Here is a 14,503-nt window from a genome sequence, read left to right on the forward strand (position 1 = left end):
TGGAAAGTAATCAAAATCGTTGAAGCGCACACAAATTGTCCGAAATTCTGTCTTTTTCTTAAAGCCAAGAATTGTTTTCATAAGGCGCAACTACATTTACTTGTTTGGCTTAAAGGGTTAATAATTAAGTTGAATAATCTTTATAAAATTGTCACTTAAATAGGCAATTAAGCAGCTAGTTTGTATAAAATAATCGACTATTCAATTCAAATCTGTATTTTATAAAAGATCATACACCTTGTTCCATACTAAAAAAAATGCGATTAGTATCTTCTTTCCTGGAGATAACCATCTGACTTCAGTATACAACTGAAGAGATGTATAAACACTTCCCATCTCTTCCCATAATATTTTGAATAAATAATTATTTAGAGATCGAAATTTTATGAACTTAATGATTTTGATGACCTCATCAAGGGCAGTCTATAACTAAGGAATATATATATATATTACAGCAAGTGTCTGCCTTATATGCCGCAGTGGGTATTAGAATAGACTTCGGTGATATTTTTAATAAGTTATACGGCCTCATTAATTATGTCATTATTACAGACAGCCTTTACTCCATTGGTACAGATATCAATGCAGTCATTTAATGGTATATTATTTTCTCCAAGAAAAGAACTTAGGACCAAAGATTTTTACTCTAGTAAGTAGTACGTGTTGGTAGAGATGTGCATAATAGAATATTCTTCAGAATGCGTTCTCATGCTGATACATAATAATGACAATTAATATTGCAAGAACAGTTACATTGGTAAGATTCATGGAGTGTTTTATGGAGGCTTCGTAAGAGAAAAACTACTCAGGAATAATCATTAATTGAACAAAATAAAAGAATATAGAAAGGATATGCATGTATGTAGTGACTACATCCAGTTTTGTTATTAGTATATACTCTCAGATTACAGGAATATTTATATTTGAAACCCTAGTGAAAACGGTATAATATTATTTGATATTTAGCTATTCTTTGATGACTGTTATTAATATAATAACTATTCCTTGGTGATCATAAGACTAAAAATTTCACATGATGCACTTTTAAAAAAGAAGGTATCATGAAGACCATTACGCAAAATCATAAATTATTAATCTTAAGATTTTTGTCGATTTCAACGAATAATATTATATCGATGTCAGGTTGTAACGTCAAGATTGTAGAGTCACTGGGTATTTTTTGGAGCAGGAGACGTGAAAAATGTGCAATGTCTTCACCGGGACTCGAAGCTGGCCTCTTTGTGGTGCAACGGTGTGTAACCGTTACACCACGAAGGAATGCTGGAAGGAGGGATAAAATACCCTATATATTCCTCCATGTAAAGAGCGGCTGGGGATTAGAGGACCCAGTCGCCAAATCCTCACGGTGACGAATTATTGTCTACCACCGTTTTCAGTTCGGGAGCCGCTGAAGACTCATTAGGTTATTTTGAAGCATGAGACAAGAAAAATGAACAATGCCCTCGCCGGGACTTAAACCTGGACCTCTCGAATACGCCCTGAGTGTGTTACCATTAAACCACAAAGGCTTGCTGGAAAAAGGGAAAAAATACCTCATAAGATTATTATTGCAATAATAGTACTATTTTTTATGCTTAAACCACCTAAAATTTTTTGTTATTATTCTTGTCGAAGTATTAGCAAGACCACTGAATGGACATATTTTATTCATTTTGTTAAGTCTTAAAAGTTAACTTTGATCACTTATGAAGAGCTGAAAGTAAGAAAGAAAGCTGCGATTTAGAAAGTTACTCCACAATCAAATCCTTCGGAGTGTTTACCGTTCAATTTTCCAAATTAAAGGGAAATTTTTAAAAATTAAAAGATAAATTTGTAGGAAACATGAGAACAAATGTTTCTTATTAATTAAGGCATAAACAGAATCTTCACTTTTTCACATTAGAAGTTCAATGATTAAATTTTTGTTATCTTAAATATTCTCTATTTAAGTGATAATTTTAATTTCATTAAACTAATTTTTGTACGACTAATAATTTCGTTTCATTTATACATGTTAGCATATTTAAAAAATAATATTAAAATTCTTTTTGTAATATTCAGCGGCGTCATCTGTTTGCATGAGAAAGGAAAAAAATCATGCTAACCGCATGAGAACTTTTACGACGTCTTAAAGCCGTTCGTCCGATGTTTCATGTTCAATGTTTTATCCCTCCCAGGCATCACAAGGATCGTCATACCTTCCAAAGACAATAAGTAACAAACTTCTCCTTTTAAAACAAATTAAGGGATTCAATTCTACTTTTCAAAGCCAAATTCTAGCCGAAGTGAGTAAAAGAAAGAGGTCTAAATCGCATACATTCGTGCATCAAATTTTATTCAGCAGAAATTCTATGGGCCCAACAGCGGCCGAGCGGTAAAGTCGCTGAACACTGGTAGCTCGGTCCGAGGTTCGAATCCCGCGAACGGGCTGGCTGCATGTGTGTTTTCGTGGCTTTCCCCATGTGTAACGTGTATACGAGCCAGTTTCCCTTAGAAAGTCCTCCACGAAGGCATCCCTCCCCTTAGGCAGATAGCCGTAGTGTGTTTTGCCATAATTAAATACACCAACACCATCAGCAGAAATTCTGTTTTCATTGATAATTGATCATTGATCACATGGTGTACTGAGCATATTACTAACACACATTTTTGGTAATTATGCCCTAAGGCATTGCCAATAATAAGATAAAATTGTTTTAAAATTTATATCTGAATACCTCTTATTCTTCAGCATATAACATTTACCCAAATCGAGAAGATAAATAAAAAAAAAAAAAAAAAAAAAAAAAAAAAAAAAAAAAAATTCCAACTGAGATAATATTTGAATAGCTTACTTTTCAAGATGGTAATGAAATTTGATTATTTGTACCTTTTAATCAGTATGTAATTTTTATTTGTTTATTTATTTTTTGTTATTTAGCCAAAATCTTTCCATTCTTACGTTTTAATGCATCGTTAATTGTTTTTAGTTGATATGTGTACGTTACATTTTTTGATGCATTCGCGTGTTTCAATATGACTTTTTCTGATGTCATACTATTTCATTCTTTTGTCTAAACGTCGCAGAAGGTTTTCTAAAAAGATTTTAGTAAAAAAAATCCAGTAATTAATAAATTAAATAATAAATAATAAAAAAATATCACCAGGTATTAAAGGCAGGGTAGTAATTCTGTCATTTGGAGAAAAGACAAAACTAAATTCATGGGAGGATCAATGAGCTAAATAGAAGAAATTCCTTATTACAGGGTCTCCCGACCTTAAGGTTAGGCAAAGATCAGTGGCGTAGCGAGGGAAAGAGCAAAGGGTTTATCGTGCTCCAGGCGCCGCTCGCAAAGGGGCGCCAAATGATCCCGAAGGCAAATGATTTTACGGAAAATTTAAGTTTTTATTTTGGTCGTTTTCTGTAAAATATATTTTAAATTAATTGTAATAAAATGAATTCTTTGCTTTCTTGATCTGTCTGATAAAATATGCTGTAAATATTTATCTTTGCCGTAACACAATCAAATATCTCCGTACGCAAAACGTTCCTTCGTCTTCCTTTCTGAACACTTTATTTTTATAAAATAGTGATAAATTTTTGTTTTTTAAACGAAATGCATGAATCACGCTTATTATTTTGAAACGAACACAATACACTATTTTAAGCCCTTCGACCTTGAACTATTACTAATTCAGCGGCCTAACTACAACTGTAGATATCTTTGATTATGCATTTTACTTTTTAACATCTACTCCACAATTTTATTATTCAGTAAACAGTATAAGAGTGAAATTGTTAACATTGAAGTAAAGTAATTGAAGAGATAGATAATATTCAGTACTTGTTTGCATTTTGCAATAAAGGAAGTTCTTCTTTTTATATTTTATTTACTGTTATTGTGTTGTTCTAAAATAATGTGTTAATTAATGTAATCAAAATCAATTTTTCATTTAGACAATGTCAATGCCAAGAAGAAAACTTAGTGGTTCTCAAAATAGGAAAAGAAAACTAGAGTAAGAGAAAGAACCTCAAAACTCCAGAATAAGAATAGACTCAAATTTAGTAAAAAAAAATCGCAAAAGAAAAAAACCAGAAAATAAGAGGGATAAAGTAAAATTAGAGTCAGAATCAGATTCAGGTTGTACTCCTAACTGCTGTTACGCGATAGCACATCACAACAAATACAAGACTCTGAAGATGATGAAGATGGGGACCCAAGTACATCAAAAGTTTCAAATCCATGTCCATATCTAATAAAATGCACAGAAAATGCAACAGAAACACTCACTCTAATTCCGGACGTTCTGGAGTTCAAAGATATTGTTTACTTAAAATTCATTAATAATCTTCCAGTAATATTGAACCAACTTCGCACAGAAATGGTTATTTGTGAATTCTGTATATTTCAAAACAAATCCAGTCTATAAATGCAGTAACAATATCAGCTAATGGTCTAAATTTTTATTTTATCGATGGGATGATAATGAAGAAGTATTAAAATGATATTAATCGATCTCGTTTATTATATTTACCAAAAAATAATGCAGGAGACTGCTTTTATTGCTTACTATTTATTACATCAAATTCCGCTACGCAGTCATCTTTTGTAACAGCAGCTGGCTTTAATAAATGGAAGAAAAGAAGATAAATTGATTAGCCAAGTCCAAATCTGCGAAAATCATTTACAACTTAGAAAGAAGATTTATTAATAAAAGGAAAAAAAAATTTAAATTAATTTAATTTTTAAAAAATGAATCATTAGAAGCAAATATACAGTCCGAAAAAGAACGGTGGCGGAATATATTGCAACGAATATTAGCTTGCATGAAGTATCTGATTATACATATTCTTCCTATATGTGTCCATGTTGAAAATCTAGCTCTTCAAGTTGGTACAAATTTCGGAAACATATTATCTTTACCTAAACTTGTAGCTCAGTTTGATCTACTACTATAGCTAATCATTTTAAAAACGCCATGAAAAAGCCAAGAACTGTCTCATGCCTATCAACACAAATTCAGAATGAATTTATTCATCTTGTGGCATCCCTACTTCGAAATGAACTAATACGTGACATCAAAAGAAATAAATCTTACCAACTTTCATTTGATTCGACTCCTGATATCGCTCACCGAGAACAAATGTCGCAAGTCTTTATGTGGATATTGATTTTACCAACAGAAAAGTTTCTATTAAAGAATCTTTCTTGGGATTTACTGAAATAGATGCTAAAGATGCAGCCTCAGTTGAAAATACAGTTTTAGAAAAATTAAATTCCGATCAGTTTTCTTAAACAAATTGTAGATCACAATGTTATGATAATGTTTTGGTGGTGTTAAGTCATATATCTGGCGTTCAAAAAAGAATTATGGGAAAAAATAATAACACATTATTTGTAAGTTGTGATACATAGTTATTAAATTTAGTAGGAGTTACTGCAGCTAAGTAAGATCCAGTCATTGCAACATATCTCGGAATAGTTGAAAACATATATCTCTTTTTCTTAAGTTCGACAGTGCGATGAGGAAAATTAAAAAAGGCTTTAAAGAAAACTAAAAAACGTGCATCTAGCATACGATGGAGAGCCAGAGTACAAGGGGTTGACGTTATTGTGGATGGGCTGGAAGAATTAGCAGAACTATTCGAGAATTAGCAGAGGACAGTACTACTCCAAGTGACACTAGATGTGAAGCTACAGTTTTATTGCAGAATACGCTTCTTTTAATTTCATAACTTTATTCCGTTTTGGGGATAAAATTTGAGGAGAACTGATATTGTGCAGCAGAGTTACAAAATTCTAAAATGAATTTTAGAGAAACATTCCATGATCTTGAATCATTAGCGACTCAAATTGCAGAAATTCGAGACGAGATCTGTGAAGAGGCCATAGGAAAGGCTAAGTCTATTTGTGAAAAAGGGGGGTATTGATACAACAAATCCGTGTTAGAAGACACCGAAAATTGCCCGAAGAAGTGGTTAGAGGTGTTGGCCTTTCCACAGAAAGTGAAATTTCACGCCTTATGAAAAGCGTTCTTGATCTCTACAGCAGAAAATAATAGATGATTTACATGACTAAGTGATCTTAATTCCAAATTTGGCTTTTTATTGGAGTTTGAAAATTTATTAAACAAGGATAATGTCGATAACTATCTTGAAAAGAATTGTAAAAATTTGGGTGAATTTTATAATACAGATTTTAATGGAACAGAACTCTACGTAAAAATATGTAACTGCAAAATGTTACTCCACAGTAGAAAAGAAATTGAATCTGAAACTCTATTTCCTAGCTTTATAATCTCGCATGTAGAAGGTGTTTTCTCGAAAACTGAGAGCCGCACTTCAAGTACTCCTTACTATTTCGGTATCAATAGCTAGCTGTGAACTTTCGTTCAGCAAATTAAAATTGATTTTGACATATTTACAATCAGCAATGAGTCCAGATCGCCTAGTTGACCTAGCATTTTAAGTGTAGAGAGAGGAAAATTTGAAATGATCGACTTTGATGAAGTAATTTATAAATTTACTTCATCAAAGACAAGAAAAATATATACAAAGTATTTAATTGTATTAATGGGCTGGTTTGGTTTATTTGATTACGGCAAAGTACTCCAGAGATATCTGCCTAAGGGAAGGGTTGCCTTAAGGAAGACTTTCTAAGGGGAACTGGCTCGTATACACGTCACACATGGAGTAAACAAACGAAAGCGCCCATGAAACCAACTCCTTTGAGGAATTGGAACCTCGGACCAAACTACAAGTATTCAGCGACTTTACCGCTCGCCCGCTTGTGAACTTAATTTTGTTATCATTATTATTATTTACTTATACGTGAATGTTTTTTATTGTTTAAAAACTGTATTTTTTAAAAACAATTATATAAATATGTAAAATAAATAATATCTTTTTAACTAATTCTAGATGACAGTATGTCCGATTTTTCCACTGAAAAAGATACATTTCCGAATCCAATCCTAGTTTTGACTTTTTTAAATAGATTCTTTATCTCAGATTTAAAGTCCAGCCTGATCCTGTGTCCCTGTTTGTTCCGAAAAACGGTATAGTATTTTATAGAAGTGTAGTTAGGTAGTGACTATTCGTAATATGTTTCAGAGTATTTTAAGGTAAATAGTGTATTTCTTATTATTTGTATTATATTCTTATTAGAGCATATACTATATATTATATTACTATATTTTTGGGGAGGGCTCCAAAAAGGTATTGTACCAAAGGCTCCAGTTATGCACGCTACGCCAAAGGCCAAGATCGCAGTTATCATTTGCCAAGCTCGTGAAGCGCGAATATAAGATTAAACGACACAATATATATATATATCAGAATAACAATAATACTCACATATTGTTTTCTAAGAATATTTTTAATGTTCATTATCCAAATTTGCGTGTGTGTGATGACTTCCCTTAAATAAGAATGAGTCTAAAATTTTCAAAGCCAATTTTAACATATCGTTATCTTCCTCCATGTGAATGGGAAATATGCTAATGCCAGAGGGTTATGAACGCATCGCTGGGGGGGGGGGAACTTTTATGTGGAAAACTTTCTGAAAGTCTATAAAATTCAGTAATAGCTCAAAGCATATCACCGTTCGCTTCTTATATGCTTCGCGACATTTTAGCAACTTTCTTCAAAAAAGTGTTTTATGTATACCGTTTCGGGAAAATTTTTAAAAAGCTTTCCTAAAGAAGCTCTTAGGGAATTTTCAGTCTTTCGAAATGAGAAAGCCTTAGAAAACATTTAACTCTATAAAATAGATAAAATAATCATAATAAACAAGATTTTGCCAATAGATTTATTAGTTCACTATCATAATAAATATTTTTGCTCATTTTCTAGACTGTCGTTAAATCAGAAGTATTATAAAATGTATACGTCTCTTTAAATAATATAAAGAATTATACTTTTTAAAGATTAGAAAAAATAAAAAGTTTGAAAGCATTCAGATTTTATATTACGGCCAAAGGGGCGATTTTAACGTTTTGTATGTTTATTACCTTTATTTATTAAATATCATGCTCTTTGCACTTAAACCATAAAATTCAATTCAACAGCAATATTGCAAAATAATTTAAAAAGAGCATATCTTTAAAATTTCTGATACATAGTCTCCCGCACTGGAGATAAATTTTTTTTTAATCCCCGTAGAGTGTTGCCATTGCTCATTTTGAAATCGTTGTGTTTGTTAATAAAAAATTCTTTAATGTTTCACAAAATATGAAATAGATAATAAAACAAATTTTAGATTCTAAATTTGGGCTTCCAGATGTTCACACTTGAATGGAAAACTACGTTATTCAAAATTTGATGTCTCTAGGTACCGTTGTTTTTTCACAGTGGGAGAAACATTCATACATTCATGCATATTCTTCATTATTTAATTTCTTTGCCTATAATAGAGGGCTGTAATATTTGGTAGCAACAATTTGAAAAGTGAAAAGTTTTTACTTTTTTTTTTTTCTCTCAGCATTTTAGATAGGATAATAAGAAAATGTATAGGGAAACGCCACAGAGTTCCAAAATGAAATCAATAACCCTTCTGGGCTAACGCTCTTTGGGCTAAAAATAAAGCGATAAAAAGTATACTAGACACTATACTACATAGTTTTTCTAATTGAAAAAACTTACATCGCAAACCAGTAAATATGTTTCAGAAACCTGTTCAATATGCTATCTTAAATTAAAATTACCATTAATGAGGAAAATGGTGTTATACATCATACTGTACATAGACAGATTTGTTTTTTAAGTATCACATTTTTAAATTAAAAAGAAGTATCACTCAGCACGAAAGTTATTTGTCAGCACTGACAGACAACGGAGAGCGACTTCATGTTAACTCTGGGAAATGACTTTTTTCTCGTATTTCTGAAGTCTAGAACAAAACCGAAGGTAATTCAATGTTAAAAATTCTGATTTCGACTTTGCGACAGACTATTTTTGTGTATTTTATGCTTAAATTCTAATTAGAAATAGTATCAAAATAATTTAAATGTGAAAAATAATCTACCAATTGTAATAGATATTTCATAACCCTCACCCCCAAATTCGGAAATAATCACGGAAATTCCCACCTTTGTAAACTTACTACCGTTGTTATAGATAATAGGGTTTTAGGTATGTCAAATATTTTTCTAAAAATGGGTTACATTTTGAAATGTTATTGACTTAGCATATATAAAAAAGCAGATTTCTTTGAAAAAAAATTGAAAGAGTCAGAATTTCAATAACTCGTGAATTTAAACATTCTTAACAAATTAAGAACGAGCTTATATTAATTTTGCTAATCTATTTTGTGATATGTTTTGACTTTTTTTTCTCTCAGCGATTTAGATAGGATAATAAGAAAAGTTTAAATGGTGATAAGAGGTATACTGCCCTCAAATAAAATTTTCATAGCGATTTCAGTGAAAAGTTTGAACTTCGTGTAAATTAAAAAACATTTTTTAAAATGAACTAAATTTATATTAAGTTCAAATACTATATACATCATTATAAAACTACTCATATTAAACTGGCCTTAAAAACTACTCATATTTCATTCGAAATCATTGAATTTTAATTTAAATTATCATATTATTTGAGACCCCCCCCCTCCCTTTTAAATTTTATAAATTTATTATTGAAATTTCGAAAATAAGTTTAGACATATTTAAAGTTGCAAAACAGTACAGTCTAATACCTGAAGAGTTTACCATTAAAATTTTATTGGTAAATTCCTCAGGAAATAAATTAAGAAATATTGAAATATTAAAAGATATAAAAATGTAACTGAAGCTTAATCTTGGTTCGTAGAGTTTAGTTTAACACTTGAAATGGTTCTAAACTGAGCAGTTACGATAGACCTACTTACTCCTGAATTAATCTGCTAGAAATTAAAGATATAAAATTTTATATTAAATCGAAATGTTCAAAACAGCAGAAGATTGCTGAAAAATTGTGATATATTCAGCCGTGCACTAACTCTACGTTGATACCTGTGCACTTATTTAATAAAGAAAAGACGTAACCATTCAGGACATAGCTGTGCACTTATTTCGCTGGATTTATTTGTGCAAGAGTCTTGCAACAATTACTTCCAATGGCAGTACTTTCTATTTTTCCAGGACAAAGAAATCCGGCATGCCTATACTTTCGTCCAATATTTTGAGAATTTTATATAATAATAACATTGGCATTGTTTCGGTTGTTGCCTAGTACCTGATTTTAGACAGTTCATCTGTTCGGACGAAGACAGGTCCTGCCAGAATCATCGTCATATTCAGGAGCAATTCATATCAATAGTATCGCTAAGTGAAGTTATGAAAAGTTGACTTCAGAAACGAAGCAGTAGAATACCTGTTCATTGGGGGGAGGGAAGGTCATGTGTTTGAATTCCGGAGTTAACATTAAGGTTAACATTCGAAGAGCTCAGCTTTCAGATGTAATTAAAGAACTGCATTTCACTTCACTTCATTGTTGTTTTCTGATTATTGTATTCTATTATATGGTTTTTCTCAGTTAATGAAGAAAGGCTCCTGAGTGATGATAATGCTTAATAAAATGATAAAATAATTTAACTCTTTTAATGTTGGGCAGCTTTAGTTTTCAGTAGAATATTTTTATGAGGATATCAATGCAGCCATTACAGTTTATTGATTTCTGAAAGTTGATGTTGGTCCTCTTTTTTTAAATTTTTAGTTTAATTTAATTAAAAATATTACGTATAATTTTATGTGTTTGTGAAAAAATCTCGTCATTAAGATCCCGCTGAAAGAAATAGTAATATCTCAAGTAAACCTAGTTTGAAAACAACGTGTTTAGGAGAAAGAACAATCTCAAATATGAAATAATTCAGAATATTTTCCTCCTTTGCACGTCGGTTGGTCGGAAATACTTCACATAATTCAAAGACTGCTTTTAATTCCGATTTTAAAAGCTACCAAAATCTTAAAACGACATATGTTACAAACAAATATATGCTTTTTTGTTCATTTAATTTACTGATAAAACTATGCATGCTTGTAACTTTGCCTCAAATATGTTTTAGAATATAAGAATTGGTAAATTCGATCAAAAAATTAAAACGAGTTACCTAATATTTCATTATTTTGTGATCTAGGATTTAAAGAAATTATATGCATTGTAATGTATTATGTAAAACTACTGTATAGTATGTAAAAAACTGAACGCAGTTTAGGGTGTCATTAGCTTCACAGCCAAAATATGAAATCAACAAACAGCTATTTTTTTATTTTCGAAAGACAGTTTTTTTATTAACCAATGAAGTATACTATCAAGTGATGTTTGCAATTCTAGTTGTTATAAAACCAATTTTTTATAATCTTTCATTTATTTGATTTTTATTTATGTCCTTTCTATATATATAACTTTCAAAAAGATACTTAATATTTACAATGGAAGTGACACATTCTAATGAAAGAACTATCAAAGAATTTTGCGAAGAATCCGTGCATTCGAATTTTTTTCTGTTCTTTTCCTCTTTTACGAACTTTTCATTTGGGGCTAGGTTTTATAAACATGCTCAGTAATTTAGAATCAGAAGTAATATAATTTCCTAATTTTAAAGTCATATTAAGCAATAAAGGACAATTTTTTAGGGAAATTTACCGCTTCTTTCCATTCATATATGGCTACAATTTCGATGCGAGTACTAAAATGATTTACGACGCACGGCTGAATATAGCGCTTAGGTTGCTTCTTCACAAAATGCCACATCAAATACAGAAACAAGCGCAGGATATGAAGCCTAATAGAATAGGCGTTCATAGGAGTTAAAAATATTTTCATATGATTTCCTTGCTGCATGTCCCTCCCCCTCCCAATAAGCAAACATTTTACCTAAAATTATAGAATAACGAAATTCATTTAAATTTATGACATATCTAAAAACGAACTAATTTTAAAATTATTTTTTAGACATAATCTTTAAACAAAGCGACCTAAAATTACTTTTACTCGGACTTTTACTTTACCTATGTATGCGAAATAAGTTGATATTAACTTGTAAAGTATTTGTCAATTAAGATTCCACATGGGATGGAAAATCACATAAAATATTTTCGAACATTCTGTCATTAGTTATTTGTTGCTTAAATGCCTCATTGAGAGTATAATACAGCTAACTGCTTTAATTTTAGCAGACCTGTGCTTAAAATGGCATTATTATGACCTAATATAATTAAGCTAGACACATAATTAGAAATTATTATGATGAAATAAAACTAGCTCTATGCGTATTAAAATATTTGCGAAGACATTTATGCAGTCACAATGTAACTTACCTGTAGCTTGTTGCACCAGAAATCTGATCCACGTGTTACCGGATCCTGGAAAAGATGCTAGGGCTATCATGGGCCCAGGCGGTTTACGGAATCTCGGTTGTGTACAGATATGAATTCTTCTCCTGGAATATGGTACACGGACGTCGTTCGTGGCCAGCACTCTCGACACTGCCGCCCATCTTTCATGGAACCTCTCTATACCCAACAAACTCGGGCCAAGACCTCCCACTAGTCCCACCGGTCGCATTCGGCGGCCGTCGGCTTTACTGTCTTCTGCCACCGCACGTCGAAGTTCATCTTGAGCGCTTTGGTCAATATGTCTTGATATTACAAGTATGAAAAGCACCACATATGACGACAGAACCACACCTATAGCTCCATATAGAACGCGACGGAATTGTTTGGCTGTCGAGCTCATAGGAACCGATCGCCTATCTACAGGCCTCCTTTTCAATTCCATGTTGAAATACCAATGAACATCTGCTTGATTTTTCCTGAATATGTCAGAGGCACAAACACTTTGACATGGTTTATGGATAATGTCTATGAGGAAAAGGTTTCCATCAAGAATCTATTTCTTTCCAGTTACATAGTATTGAACCTTTAGATAGCAGGATATAGGCACGAAATACTATTTTACATTCAGATGTTCTGCTAAGAGTGGATGGCATATTTACAAGATCAAGGAAAGTACAAAAGTGCTGTAAGCTTGACTACTTTGATACAGCCCTTTAATGCACAGGGCTAATTTCTTAGAATGCATAGGTACTTTGTTTCCATATGCCTCAAAAAAGTTCGCAAAAATACTTAGAATTTATTTGCAACAAAACGTTACTTTGAGCTAAAACTGCTTAACATTATGGCCTGGTAAATTGTAGAAAATGTTTTTTACCTTAATCAAACAGAAAAAAATTACATTCTTAAGTAGAAAAATTTAATAAATTAGAGTTTCTCTTTTTTGGTTTAACTAAAGAAAGAGCCTTGGGTTTGATATACATTCTCAATGCTTTAGAAACTATGAATTATTGAAAAACTAATGAACCGACACTAAAACTTATGACTATGAACACAACATTAGGAATCCTCCACGAAACGTAAATTAAGCTTTTAATTACGTTTTATATTGAATGAATTAAACCAGCTGTTAAATTTAATTTTAAATACATATACTAAAAGAGAAACTAAAATAAACTACCTTTTTCATATATAACTGTTCTATATTTGCAACGCAATTTCATTTCCTCAAGGTTAAATAGATTAAAATTACATGCTTATTTAGGAAAAAAAAAATTCGAATTGTCTGTTTTCTTTTTTCCTTTTCCCTCCTTTTTTTTCTACATTAAGAAACAATGTCGATTTCCACTTATCCAGAATAATGGAAAAATTATTTTTGGAAAAGGAAAAATTATTTTTTTCTAAAGATATTTATCCGTATTATTTAATTTATCATTATTATTCAATTACAATAGATCAGAATTATACGTGTATTTATCTGTGCTCATATTTTCCGAATTATGTAAATTTTTCAAGCTTTACATCAGTTAAACAGCAAAATTTTCAATTTCAAGAAAAATGAAGTGTTTGATTTAAAGAGTAAAAAATACTGTTGAGGTACTAAGAAAACAGAAAATTTTTGTTCATGTCCACACCTTAACAATTTCACCTCACATTTCTGGACATCTGTTTTTCGTCTCCGGAGAGTGAGAAAGTTACTATAGATCTCTCATCATCGTAAAACGGCATGTAATCCTTTCTTGCCGGAAGAGAATCAGAATCGGTTGAAAGATTTGGTAAAGCGTGAGATGACAGAAGAAACATAAAAGGCGAAAATATCACGACAGGGAGATAATACCTGGTGCGAAAAAGCAAACGGTATACTCAGCAGATGATCGAACAAACGCCATTGCTCTTATTTGATAGGATGCCAAGAGGACAGAGAAACTCTACGTGTAGAATGGTCGTAGCTATTGACGCCGAGGTATGAAGTGCTGGGAGCAGGATTGAAGGAGGATGGGGAACAACAGCGCCCCCGTACGATGGGTGCAAGCGTTAATTCATAAGAACTACTGGCGAATTCTGACCGCTAACGAATAGAGGCTGCGGTTCGTAAAACTTTCAGAAATTCCTTTAGGGATTAAGTTTTGTCATCTTTTTTATGTATCATTATTATTTTTTCATATAAAATGGAGCGGAGTATGCATAATTTATTGCATCTGACTAAAAG

At 31.7% G+C, this 14,503-nt stretch overlaps 1 protein-coding gene across 1 annotated transcript in view; it reads right to left on the minus strand.

Annotated features, from left to right (window-relative positions):
- LOC118199429 (WSCD family member GA21586) overlaps positions 1 to 14,251 on the minus strand; it is a 107,948-nt gene extending 93,697 nt beyond the window's left edge. The window contains exon 1 of the mRNA XM_085813145.1: positions 12,280 to 14,251. Coding sequence (XP_085669271.1) covers positions 12,280 to 12,739 — 460 coding nt within the window. The 5' untranslated portion in view covers positions 12,740 to 14,251. The remainder of the gene's footprint in view (positions 1 to 12,279) is intronic.
- Between the last annotated feature and the right edge of the window lie 252 nt (positions 14,252 to 14,503).

This window comes from Stegodyphus dumicola, chromosome 3 (genome assembly GCF_044657685.1).
Source record: "Stegodyphus dumicola isolate Sdum_Otavi_A_Nest chromosome 3, ASM4465768v1".
NCBI classification, from domain to species: Eukaryota; Metazoa; Arthropoda; class Arachnida; order Araneae; family Eresidae; genus Stegodyphus; species Stegodyphus dumicola.